This window comes from Nothobranchius furzeri, chromosome 8 (assembly GCF_043380555.1).
Source record: "Nothobranchius furzeri strain GRZ-AD chromosome 8, NfurGRZ-RIMD1, whole genome shotgun sequence".
In the NCBI taxonomy this organism is placed as follows: Eukaryota; Metazoa; Chordata; class Actinopteri; order Cyprinodontiformes; family Nothobranchiidae; genus Nothobranchius; species Nothobranchius furzeri.
In genome coordinates, this window is record NC_091748.1 from 70472752 (window position 1) to 70486871 (window position 14120).

At 39.1% G+C, this 14120-nt stretch overlaps 1 protein-coding gene across 2 annotated transcripts in view; it reads right to left on the bottom strand.

Annotated features, from left to right (window-relative positions):
• znhit6 (zinc finger HIT-type containing 6) overlaps nt 1-12483 on the bottom strand; it is a 54337-nt gene extending 41854 nt beyond the window's left edge. The window contains exons 1-5 of one of the 2 annotated variants that reach the window (XM_015971023.3): nt 12303-12483; nt 11811-11876; nt 8530-8636; nt 8228-8313; nt 5833-5936 (exon numbers count right to left, since the gene is read on the bottom strand). In XM_015971023.3, the coding sequence (XP_015826509.3) occupies nt 5833-5936; nt 8228-8313; nt 8530-8636; nt 11811-11876; nt 12303-12385 (446 nt within the window). In that variant the 5' untranslated portion in view covers nt 12386-12483. Of the gene's footprint in view, nt 1-5832; nt 5937-8227; nt 8314-8529; nt 8637-8858; nt 8967-11810; nt 11877-12302 lie in introns of those variants that run through there. The other variant, XM_015971024.3, reaches the window with a different exon arrangement.
• Nucleotides 12484-14120: the final 1637 nt, after the last annotated feature.

Sequence of the window (14120 nt, forward strand, 5' to 3'; positions counted from 1 at the left end):
GTTAATCACAGTGCTCTATCGGCTTGGTGGGCAAACCACAGTGTTCTATCGGCTTGGTGGGATAATCAAAGTGCTCTATCGGCTTGGCGGGCCAACAACAGCGTTCTATTGGTTTTGTGGGTTAATCACAGTGCTCTATTGGCTTGATGGGCCAAACAGCACTCTATCGGCTTGGTGGGCTAACCACAGAGTTCTATCGGCTTGGTGGGCTAATCACATTGACATACATATATGGACAATGGGTTTCCATAGGCTCCAATAATAAGTTATTGTACTAAAATGGGAGGTGGCCACCGCCGCCATTCTGACCGTGTCACAGGTTCCGTCAAGCCCAGACAATTCCACAAGAGGGAAGAGAGGTGGAGCTGAGGGTGGGGCTGTAAGGCTGGGATCAACTGACACCTGGTTGAACTAGCTACAAGCTAACCTGAAGCTAACCCAAAGCTAACACGGAGGTGGGGGCTAAGCTAACGGAGGTAGCAACCTAGCTACAACCGGAGTTAACTGCACAACACCAGAGCTTCTGAGTCAGAGATACGCCGGGCTGACCGCTGGGTAAAACCGGGTGGAACACAGAGGTCTCCCGAAAGCTGCTGAAAGCCGACAGCCGCACAGCAGACAGAAGCCGCGATCAGACAGAGATGTGCCGAGCTGCGGGGAGGGGAACAACAGGTGGAAAACATCTATCTCCCGAGAGCTCCACAAGCCGATAGTCGGAACCCAGCTCCACCAACACGTTATATTTCAACCCATTTTCTAAAGTGCAGCATTATGTTAAATGCACTGGGTTTTACCCTATTACATTTAAATTTCATGGTTAAACAGTACATGTTAAAATCTAAGCTCAGCTCGGCAGTGACCTAAAATACATAAATATAATTTTACTTACCCAAAAAAATGAAGTGGAGACTCCTTGGACGCTCTATTAGTGCAATTAATACCACAGCAAATCATTTTGTCCAACAATTGCACAAATAATATCCAAAAAAGAATACACAAACACAGAGACTCAAAATCCCAGAACAGTTTCCAAGCCAGACCGAGGCTCTACTGAGGCCTTTCCACGGAGCTAGCTCGGTGGTCACGTGGGTCTGAGGCTCATTAATTATACAGAATTTTAGGCTTTTAATACACTTAAACAGATGAGTAAGAAAAAAATTCACCCCCCTCAGAGTTGTCATGAGTGTAAACTAGATAATTTAAACAAAAAACATGTTTTGGAACCAGGCTGTAAACATGTTTATTTCTGCTGTGAAATTGGTATTTTTAACATGGGAGTCAATGAGGATTTGCTCACTTCTGACACCAGCCCCCAGCGGATGAGGGTGGAACTGCAATTTTCGGTACTTCCGGGTTGAGACCAATTTTAGAGCCGCATTGTGGGGGATTGGCTAATCACAGCATTCCATCGGCTTGGTAGGCCAACCACAGCGCTCTATCGGTTTGGTGGGCCAACCTCAACGCTCTATCGATTTGGTGGGCAAACCACAGCATTCTATCGGCTTGGTGGGTTAATCACAGCGTTCCATCGGCTTGGTGGGCCAACCTCAGCGCTCTACCGGTTTGGTGGGTTAATCACAGCATTCTATCGGCTTGGTGGGTTAATCACAGCATTCTATCGGCTTGGTGGGTTAATCACAGCATTCTATCGGCTTGGTGGGTTAATCACAGCGCTATATCGGCTTGGTGGGCAGGATGATGCAACAGAATGGAACAACAAAGATGGCAACAAATCCTTTGAAATGGCTTTGGCATCACCTTTGGACTATTTAGACTTATGTTTTTATTTGAGTCAAGAGCAGATGGAGGTACTTACGTCCTATTTTTAGGAAAATAACATATTTGTATCTTCTTCAACAGTGTATGGCAGACTGCCCTGTTGATTGACATTGGTAATGGTGAGAACACACACGTTGTTTTTTGGCCAATAGCATGTGGAGACAGTTTGGAAGATAATCGTAGATTCCGCCCAATGACCGACCTCTGTCTATCACTCGTGGCCAGACTATATAATCACATATATAGGATGGCTTGCCATGCTAGTACTTTACAATTATCACATGAAAAATCTAAAGCACTATAAACCCATAGATTGGAAAATACATTGCTTTTCTCCACTGCATTATTTATGATAATCTTCAGCAACAAATGTGAGCAGAAATCCAAAATACTAAGAGCTCATCCACATCCCACAGCAGGTTATACAGTTTTACATTATTTGAGTGAAAAGTATTTCCACAAACACCATATTCCCTTTGTATAATTTCTAAGTGAATAAAATTAAAAGTCAACCTCATTCTGTACATTGTACCTAAATTAGGTAAATCAGCAGACCCCAAAGACCAGATCACTGTATGGAAACTTAAGACAGAAACAACCAGACAGACTTGCTATAAGGACTTTACAAGAGTGCCATCATGTGGCAAAAACCTGTCAAACCATAAAGAGATTCACATTTGTATTTGGTTAAATTTGTCCTTTTATTCTGAAATTATTCAAAACACAGCGCTGACCATCTACAACTGCTTGGGTCAAATGACAAATACAAACTAGATAAATTGCATTTCTTGCAGAAATGCTGATTGAATGCTGGATAGCTTAAACTGTTAGCTGAATCAGCTTAATAGCTGAACTGAAGCTGAAAGTAAGCAAAACTGTCAAAATGAGCTGAACGTGTTGAAAGATGTAGAAGCAAAAATCACTAACGAGCAAATAAAGCACAAAAAGTAAGTGAAGATTGGAGAAAAATAATCCTAAATAGCAAAAAACAAATATGTGAACATTGTATAAAAATCTGGACAGCTAAAATGTCTAAACACCTGTTATTTCTGTTGGACAAGTTTAACAGTTTAATCTTTACATTTAGCTGAACTGTGAAATTAGCAGCTTATGTATTTGGTAACTGATTGCTGAAGTTGTTGAATAGCTGAAATGAAGCTGAAAGTAAGCTAAACTGTCAAAATAAGCTGAATGTAACTAAAGATTTAGAAGCAAAAATCACCAACAAGTGTAATAAAGCTCAGAATATAGGTGAGGAATGGACAAAAAATGCTAAACAGCAGAAAACTTTAATATTTGAAAATTGATTAAAAACTCAAAATTTGAAATGTTAAACAGCTGGCCTTTGAAAGAGGTTAGTTTAATGGGTACATTTTTACATTTGGCTGAACTGTGAATTTAGAAACATTTGCTGATATCTGAATTTGATAGATTAACATATGTTCAGACTTGATATGAGATGGATGAATGGTTGGATGAATGAAATGACGGATGGATTGTTGGATGGATGTTAGATGGTTTACTGGATGGACAGAAGCATGAATGGATTTATATGTGGATGGATGGATTCCTTAGGCCAAGCCGATCAATTTGATGTCTCACATGTGTGGGAATCAATTTCCCTCTGGGATTAATAAAGTATTTTGAATTGATTGAATTGTGTAAGTCCATTTAGCCAGAAGATGATTGACCTCTCTCAACTAATCAGGGAGCTGGGAGGGAGCGGAGCACTTTTCCACCTTCTGACAGTCAATCAAATTGAACTTGTTTCTAGTTTTAAAGACAAGATAGTTCAAAAAGGTCAAAAACAGAAGTCTGTTATTGACTCAATATTCAGCTTTTTATATTCATTCCTATGAGACTTGGTTAAAGCGATTTGTAGTTCCTTGTGTTGCCATGGTAACAGATGACAGGAGTCTGCTTTAATAAAGCAATGTACAATGTCACATGATCCTTTTAAACTTTGAATAACATTTCTATATTAAAGTATGTTGATAAGTTGTGTCTAAAATGTTGTTAAATGATGTTGCTAAGCATGTTGCCATGGTAACGCAGAACACAATATCAAGTTAATACAAGACTCCTGGGACCAAGCAGGTTGAATTGATGTATCATATGTGTGGGTGCATTTTTTTCTTTTAGGCAGAAGACGATTGAAAACTCTCAGCCAATGAGAGAGCAGCGAAGAAGGAGGGGGCGGTTCCTGCCTTCTGACTAGTGTTATAATGTCAGCTATGCTGCTAGTTTTAAGTGTATAGAGCTCAGAAAGATAAGATAAAGCAGTATGTTATAGGCTCAATATTAGGCTTTTCACATTCATTTCAATAAGACTTGTTTGGGTGCACTTGAGTTACCATGGTAACAGATAAATTTAAAATTGAATACAAGATTCCTGAGACCAAGCTGGTCGATTTGATATATCATATGTGTGGGTGCTGGATCCTGCTTGGACAGAAAATGGTTGAACACTCTCAACCAATCAGAGAGCAGCACTGTTTTCCCGCCATTTCCCCCGGCTGTAGGAGGCCTGCAGCTGTACTCCTGTTAATGAGAGAAGCCTTTAAATCTGTCCTTCAGAAGTGAAATTGGACCTGTCAAACTTCTCATCACCATTCAAAAAGTGCTGCACCGATTTGAAAAATTCAAAAAGCGGGGGTGGCAGAAGGCTTTGGTGGTCATGTGTGTGCAGTCTTGTGTGCCTACCACAAATGCTCTAGAAGATATGAGGAGAAAATTTCAGCTGTCATTCGGCCACAGGTGCCTTTTTTTAAAGGGGTTTAAATGGATGAAAGCTGGCACAGTCCTTTTGGGGACTGAAGCACAAAAAATGTAATACCAACAGCAAAACTGAAGACAGCACTTTGACGCTGACAAAAAAAACCTACTAAATTTGAGAAAATCATTAGTGTACTATAAAAGATGTGGTCGGTGGAAATTTTTGTTTCAAGATTTCATAAATCATGCATTTAACAGAGCTCAGCTGCTCAGATGTCATTTCAGACCTCTGAAATGTCTCATCGCCATTCAAAAACTGCTGCACCTATTGGAAAAATTCTAAAAAAGTGTGAGCAGCAGAAGGCTTTGATGGTCATCTGTGTGAATTTTTATGTGCCTACCATGAATTGTCTAGAAGCTATGATGAGAACATTTTAGCTGTCTGAAGCCGATCGGAGGAGAAAATCTCTGTTCCTTTAACATGGGTTTCAATGAGACAGAATAAGGGTCTCTCCTCCTTCTGAGGCTTGTAGAGAAAGAAATGTAACACTTAAGGACAAAATGAAACCCATTCTGAAAAGCTGACAAAAATTCCTACTTTTTGAGATATAATTTGTTTCGGTACTCCAAACGGTCTGGGTGTTGGAAAGAGTTGTTTCCGGAAAACGTGAAGATCAAAAGTTAGTGTGGAATTTTCAGTTTAGAGCGGAAGAAACTTTTAGGAAATTTTGAATATTCTCAAAGAAATGAACCGTACGACCACAGTGTTTGGAGTGCATTCATGATTTATAGCTCAAAACAAAGGTATATCTGTTAGCTGCAAGCCAGCGTGTGTCTCATTTAAATCAGCCTTACAGTTTTCTCAGGACAATGCCAGAAATGGAGCAAAGGAGGGTCATTGCTCCTATCTCTGCCCATTATAATTTTAGTGATTTTTTCTGTAAATCTCAAGCCGTACCTCAACTTTTACCTGTGATTTTAGAAAAACTGTAATAGATATCAAAAAGATTTTTTTAACCAGTAATAGCTGAAAGTCTTGTGAGTTTGTTGAAACTCCCATTCTCCCATTCATTTCAATGGGACCAAAAATCGCAGAAAAAGCTGAATATCTCAAAAAGTATTAAATATTTTAATACCAAAAGTCATTGCCGGCATAAGCTGAACGAGCTGAACGTTTTGATACCAAAATTGTGTAAATAGTTCAAGAATTGTGGAAGTAGTTAAATGCCAAAAAATGTACGGAAGCAGAATAACTAACTAACTAACTATAAAGAGAAACAGGATCATTATAGTTGGAATGCTTTACAGCATTCAAACAATAAAGAAGCATTTTCTTACTTTTGGATGAAGAAGGTGGAGTTTTCTTTGCTCTTGGTGAAGGTAACAGGGAGGAATCTCAGCGTGATATTCATCTTTCTGGCATGAGCAGCCAGCCTCCTTGCCTGTTCAGCAGAAGGAAGAATGAATTATTAGGAAAAGTGATGAGTGGGAATATTTGGATTAGCTGATGTAACCAAACACTAGAATGTTAGATTTATGGAAACCAGTTAATGTTTGACACTGGTTTATGCTTTTAGAAGCAAAGAGAAAAAGTCAAATCTGGTAGAACATCTTAGCCAGATGTCATAAATGAACAGGTTTTATGTTTTAAAGAGATGTTGTTTAATTTCTTGTGAAATATTTAGAAAAATCACCCTTAACATAAGACGATGGTTGCAGTGAGACGGCATGGGACAGAACGCCCTCAGCCCTGACAGGACTTTGGATGTTTCTGTTTAATAGAAGACTCATGGGGGTTTCTGAATTTGTTCAGATGCTGAACATCTGATTTGCATCAGCATATCTGGCTGTACACATTTAATTAGAAATTAAACAAAAAAATGGCTTGAGCTTCTTCTCAAATCCTCCCATAACTCTAACCCAGCTGCTTGAAAACCAGGATTTGATCATTCTGTTTGGTTTCATAACTTTATATTGGTAATAAGTAGTGGTTTTAGAGTTTGTTCAATGTCGAACACTTTCTAGAAGATTTCTAAGCTTGCAAAGCCACAAAAAAAAAAAAAATAAATAAATAACAAGACTATAAGTTCCTCACATTTATCTCTGTGTGAGTTCAAGCCTGGTTACTATGATGGAGATTTGACAAGTGTAGCTGTATAGGCCTCTAAAAAAAACAATAAAGTACATAAATAGCTCCAGCCAGTGCATTTACATGCATTTCTAAGTCAATCTAGGAACCTTTACCCTAGTTTATCCAAAAAGCCAAAGCTCGTTCCACTCCGCTATATGGAGTATATGGAATATGCTGGTATCTAACACAAAATAAATACCCAGGATTAATTCTGCATGAAGCAGTTTATGCGGTTAAAGGGATACTTTGCAAAATTTTCATATTTTTAAATAATTTTCTTGAGCCAGTATGTGCTAAAATGACCCTCTACAGGGTTAACCCTTTAAGCGCCAGAGTCTAAGAATAATAATAAGAAGGAATATTTGTAAAAATTATGCATTCTAATATTGCAGCGGGACAACGTCATAATATGCAAACTAGATGTGGGCGACGGTGGCACAGGAGTTAAGAGCTCGCCCCGCAATCGGAAGGTTGCAGGTTCGAGCCCCGCTCAGTCCGTCCCTGTTGTTGTGTCCTTGGGCAAGACACTTAACCACGTTGCCTGCTGGTGGTAGTCGGGAGGGACCGGTGGCGCCAGTGCTCAGCAGCCTCGCCTCTGTCAGTGCGCCCCAGGGCATCTGTAGCTACATCGTAGCTCATCCCCACCAGTGTGTGAATGTGTGTGTGAATGGGTGAATGACTGATTGTGTTGTAAAGCGCCTTGGGGGGTTCCAGGACTCTAGAATGCGCTATATGAAATACAGGCCATTTATGTTTATGCTTATTTATTTAGCTGACGCTTTTATCCAAAGCGACGTACAATTTATAACCTATAGGGCATGTTGTGACCTGTGGGGGAAACTGGAGTCCCCGGAGGAAACCCACGCATGCATGGGGAGAACACGCAACTCCACGCAGAAAGGCTGCAGCCAAGTTTCGAACCTGCAACCTTCGTGCTGCGAGGCAACAATGCTAACAACTGCGCCACCATGCATTTACCATTTAGATGGGTGAATTTTCTCCCATCGCAAACTTTGGGTCCATCTGAAGATTTTTCTCTTTTACAGTTTACCTTTATCTCTAACCATTTTCAAGCTACAACCAACTGAAATAGCCATGTCAAAATAGAATATTTTCTTGGAAAAAAAAAACTCTGGTGCCCAAAGGGTTAGTTAAAGACCACCCAGCTCCTATCGCCCCCGGTGGCCAGAATATTCCACTTGCAACTTCAGACAGGAAGGCCGCTGTGTTGGGACTTAGAAATACTTGGCGCTGCGGTCTATTTCCAGCATGTTTTAGATCATGAACACTGCTAATTAGTTTAATTTAGTGATGTACCGCTCCTGTAGACACTAAGGAAGGCTGGGAGACATTTCAGTTGTTAGAATCAGGTATTAGAAAGCCGAACGCACAGCGAGGTGATCGGTTTTGCTTTCGGTTCTACAAATGGACACGACGGGGTGCTAAAAGCAAGCCAAATCTGCCTAGCTCCCCTTTGAATGTCTTTGGGTTCATTGGTAAAATTATGCTACTAAAGATGTTAATGAATGTTAATGAGTCAACCTGAATTGACTTTTTAAATGCTTATAAAAATCAATGAATGCAACATTTATTTGATCTTACTTTGGCAGTGGTGCGAGGAGTTCGAATGAGATTGTCTCTGGTGGCAGAGTCAGAAAATCTCCCCGTGTCTTCCAGAAACCTGTAATCTACCTCCGAGACAGATGGGAAACCCATCAGGACAAGTTTCACATACAAAACAAACAATGAACTGACCAACTAGGTCGTAATCAACAGTCTCAGTTATCTGTTATACAGAAAAAGCTGTCGCCTCATTTATTATGTCCCCAAATTTGTTTCATGAGCCTCAAAAACAAAGTTTTCCAGAATCTGGATCTGAATCAGCAGCAAAGTAAAAAGCTTACCGCTGAGAAGAGCCATTTCATCAAAGTGTGACAGAGTCACAAACTTCGTTTTACTTCTAACCCCACTACATCCTGAGTCATCCTTGTGTTTCTTCACGCATAGCAAACTGGAAAATAAACACAAAGATCACAATTTAGGCTATTTAAAGGCATTTGTTTCAGTAGTAGGGTTAGTTTTCACAAACAAGATGGAGCAAATAAACCAGACTATTATAAAAACAGGCAAAAAGTAACCACCACTGTTTAAAGGTGCAGTTTGTAAGACTGACACCCAGTGGTCAAATCTGGTTACTGCAGTCCATTTTTAAGCCAAATTGTCATTTCCTCACTTTCATGGCTGTTTCTAGTTACGGTGTCGGTACCAAATCTGCTCGGGCTGCCAGATTGACTCGGGGTCCTGCTCCTGCTGATTCCAGCAAATCCACTCGGCTTTCACACTTAAGTTTTGGAAAGACATAAACAGTTTTGTTAATAAATTCCTGTTTGTTACCACCTACATTTTTTCTTTATAATTGTAATATGTTAATAAAGCACCATATTATCTTTGTTTTGTAAAGAATGTGAAACTACATAAAGCCAACATCAGACTGATAAAAAAGACATAAGTTGTTATATGTGAAGCCATATATGTTTGTATTAATGTGGAATTCGTCTATATATTTCCCTAGTTCTTATGTAAATACATTCATTCATTCAAAATGTTGCTTGGTGTCTTTTCAATAAAGTTCTTATATTTTATTTTGCCCCATTTCATCTACATCAAGAGCTTTTGGGGGTCACCGTTTATCAGTTGATATATTTGCTTTTATTTAACATTTCCTTTGGAAATTCAAACATAATTTCTCCGAAAACTGTTGATTTTTGGACTACAGGACTACAACCGCTAAGACTACAACTATAAATTCATTCTGACCAATCAAAATCATCATTGTCAACGTGCTAATGTAACTTTTATGAACGTGGGTAACGTAACTTCCGTAAGTCTAACGTTCAGCCAATCATCTACCGTGACGTAGCTTGCAGACACAGGACCCTGAGCAGATCTGGTACCGACAACAGATCAGCAGCAGAAGATTCTAGATGACGAGCAAAGATGAGTTATACACAGTAAGTTGATAAATACCTCGTTATATCTGGTGCTAGCGCTCTTGGGCATTTTACAGTAAGGAGCACTTACTAAACTTTTTACGGTAATATTTTCTTGGCATTACAAGAAGTGTGGTTTTTAGCCATCTTGCTGTTATAGTTCTGAACGACTCAGTAAAAAAGTAAATCTCCACAGGTGACTCATTATTCACTTCACACATACGGTTCACTATAATATTGAATTGTTAGTAACTGGTTCTTTATACAACTCTGGAACTTTTTGCCTGCTGGTGTTGAATTACAAATAACTAAGCTGCAGCGTTAGCTTGGCGCAGACTCATCGACCTCCCAAACTCAAAGCTTGTAAACAGTAACTATGTCCCTATTTCATTCTTTCGATAAAACTGACAAGCCCCAGCCGGCCAAGAATGAAATCGGTTTTAGGATAACCTTCCTCCAACATGATTGAGACATTAAACTGTTCTGTGATTATTTCACTGTAGAATTCTTACATATTGCTCCTTTAATGTTAACTTTTGTCACTTGACTTAAAATGAAATAAGACAACTTGTCAAACTGTTTAAACAGTTTTAAATACAATGTATAAAACAAAAAGAGTGATTTTTTTTAACGTATGAAGCATTATTTTACAAATATGAACAAAAGGCTATGTATATTACCTTTCTTAAATTCATGTAATATAGTGATAGCAGGTCTTGGGTTATTAAAGTCCTTTTTATGGTCAATAATGTTACACAGAGGGACTTGAGAACAGAAATGAATAACATTAAGTAAGGTAAGTGGGGTATCAAGTAGGAGAAAGTTAGTAACACCATGTCAATTTAACAAAGAATATACCTAGCAGGTTGATAGAGGTGTGTGTGTGGGTGTATGAGGGGGCGTGTCTTAATCCTAGCACAACCCGATCCGTGTTCAGCTCTCTGCTGACAGACGAGTATCTGGCCCATGTCTTCAGAAAGCTGTGCAAAAAGAATGTTGCTTTTTGCCCAAAACAACAGGCAGCAACGGTAGCAAAACAAGAACTTTTGATGGCACTATGAGCCAAGTTTTAATGGACGATAATTTCAGGCTATTTTTAAATGCTTGGTATTTGTGTTATAAATACTAGAAACAGGACATTGATTATTTCCAGTAGCACACTGTTCCTGGCATGAATCAAAGTAAAGATCAGTCAGTAAAAACAAAACAACAAGCACGAGTGACTCATAAATATTAAGAGGTTTGCAGGCAAAGATGGAATTGCTTTTTTTTTAAAGAACAGTTCAATGTGGCTGCATTACAGGTCAATCAGGCAACAATACTAATTCTAATTTTTACATCTTTTATTTAGACAAAATAAGCAAAATGACATGATGCCATCTTATTCAAAATAATTGTGAACAGTTTAAATTTATAAAGTTTTTATTTTGTACAATATGTCAGCTTCTGTTGGATTAAATGTCTTTTTATAAATCCTACAGAAACAATGAAGGCAAAACATTCACAAACTAATAATGGGGCGACGGTGGCACTGGAATTAAGTGCTCGCCCTGTAATCAGATGGTTGCAGGTTTGAGTCCCGCTCAGTCTGCCACTGTCATTGTGTCCTTGGGCAAGACACTTAACCCTCTTTGCTTGTTGGTGGTGTTTGGATGGACCGGTGGCGCCCGTGTATCTGTCAGTGTGCCCCAGGGCAGCCACGGCTACCATGTAGCTCATCACCACCAAGGTGTGAATGTGTGTGTGAATGGGTGAATGACTGATTGTGTTGTAAAGTGCCTTGGGGTGTTCCAGGACTCTAGAAGGCACATACACTGTATAACTAACATATATAACGCTATAACTCCAGACACAGAGTCCAGGTTTAACTTTGCTTTTGTTATTTGTTACATCCGAGCAAGGCTTAATGAGACAAAAAGTACAACGCCAACTACAATGTGGATTCCTCCTTATTGACGCCTAACCTTTACGTTGATCTAATGAGCACATTAAATTCAGCCTTTTCTTTTCTTTGAAGGTTTTTTAACGATCACACAGAGTGAAAATGTATCACTTTGTGAGGAGAAATGCTTACAGCTAAGTACGAGTGGGACCGTTAGCTGCTTTAATTACTACAATGCACTTTAAAATAATAAATGCATTTACTATTTGCTGGGAACATTTAAATACTGCTTATACAGAAAATTAAATGTCACCTGCAAGTGTGTGTGAGGCAGGCAGGACATCTATACTTCGCCTCCTCTGAATTACAAACTCCACAACTGCAACAGAGACAGAACAACCCGAATAAAGCACACATACTGGCATTTTCTCGTCTACAATAACATGAACAGTAAAAAAAGGCAAACAGGAACAATACAACGGGACACATAAACATAAAACTACAACAAAAGTTAACCAAAAAGTGCAGAAAGCATCCAAACAACAATCAGATAAATAATTTAAAGGGAAAACTGGCGTGAATCTCACAAACTAAATTACCTTTGTTAAGCAATGTCGTTAAAAAAGCCCCATCCAGCCTAAATATATTAAAACATGTTTCAGCGATGTATACCTTAAATGCAAACTTTTACGTTTGAGTTTTTGAATGATAGAAGTCAACTTTATGACTATAGCTTGTTTGGAAACTACAACGTTAAGGGAAAATCAAGCTAATCTACCACACAAACCTCGTGTGAACGACTTACTGTGAGAGAGAAATCTTTCTCTGACTCGCTTTCAGCTTCTCTCCTGGTTCACAGCTCTCTCCTGGACTCTCCAAATCCAACATTTTATTTGTTTGACGAAACAACAGAGCTACGGGAGGAGAACCGCTACAGCACGCTGAAAACAAGCACGTTCGAATATAAACAAACGTGCTTCCGGGGAAAGTGGCACGTGGATATTCACTTCCGGTTGAGAGCTTGTTCTCGTGCGCCCTCTCGTGTTTGTAAAAATAATCTACAGCAACCAGTTCACACTAAATCTGTATGTGGGTGGGTAGGTAACAGACACAAACCTAAACCAAAAACACAATAGGACTCATTTATGGCCCCATTTACAAAAGAAAATCAAACGATAAACATTTTTAAAAATTGGTTTTATTACTTTTTCAGGTTTTCAAATGTTCAAAGATGGAGGACGAGTCAAAATGAAGCTATTTTTGCTTCATAATTTGATAAGGGAGGAGGATCAAAGAATATGAATCCACCCGTCCATTATGTCTCACTTATCCAATGCCTCAGAGGTAACAGGTCCACAGCTACACCAACTGTTCCTGCGGATACCAAAGTGTTCCCTGGTTGGACGATATAAAATCCCTCCAGTGTGTCCCGCGTCTGTCCTGGAGTCATCCCCCAGTAGAGTCGTGCCTGTATAATCTCCAGGGTAAAGTGACAAGATGGCATCCCTGCCATATGCATGAACCACCTTTGCGGACTCCTTTTGATGTGAAAGTCTGTTTACCCGTGAAACTCCCTGGATGACAAAGCATCTAACCCCATCTCTAAGTGCACTAAGGAAACAAATTTTAGCTTGTATCTGGGATCTACATGATTTACATCTCATGACCATGTCACCCTTTGCAGCTCCTGCTTTAACAAGAGAGACGATATTAAAACCCTGATTGTTGAGGACACAAGCTTTGATCTCTCACTCCATTCAAGGCACCAAGATACCTGAGGTGGATCCTTCCAACACGGGCAGATCATTCCATCTTTCTCCAGTCAAGTACAACGGCCTCAGTGTGAAGATGCCAGAGAATAGATATCACTGACTTGCTGGTAGTGGCTAGTGCATCACCTGTAAATTCATAATCTCTGATAGCCAACCAAAAAATAACTAGTGGCATCTAATGGATTTTTATTTGATTAAACTGAAGTACAAGATTATTTAGTATTCACCGGTCTTTGGTAAGAAAGACCATTAAGAGCGACCCCCAACCCAACCCCACTTAACCAAAAAAAATAAAATAAAATAAATAAAACGTAAGACGTCCATAATAATATTTTATTATTTGTTATGAAACTGGTGGTTTTCTACTGATCACAAAAGCACCAAACCAGTTGTGGATAAAATGTTCCATTTATTCTTTTGTCAAATCTTTTTATTATTTACACATTTGCATAATCCTCCACAAATGTTCTTGAACACTTTTTTGACGGGAATATATTTTTTATAATTTAAGAATATGGTGGCTGTTTTCCATATTTCATGACTATGGCTAACTGTAGCGGTCAGTCAGCAAACGCTGAGTGTAAAAGCAAAACGATAAACAGTCACAGGTGTAAACTCACAAACACACTCTTTAAACATAGATTAGACTTGAGATGGGGTCAACCAAATGGGGCTCTGAGAGTGTAACTTATTGTGGTACAGTGATGTGAATAAAAAAAAATAAAAAAAGGATATAAATAAACATACAATGTGCAGTCATTATATACACAGGAAATATTGATGACTTGTTTGTTGCAGCACCAAGGGTAGGTTCAGAAAACCACCACATTAGAGGGAAAAGCTACAAAAAT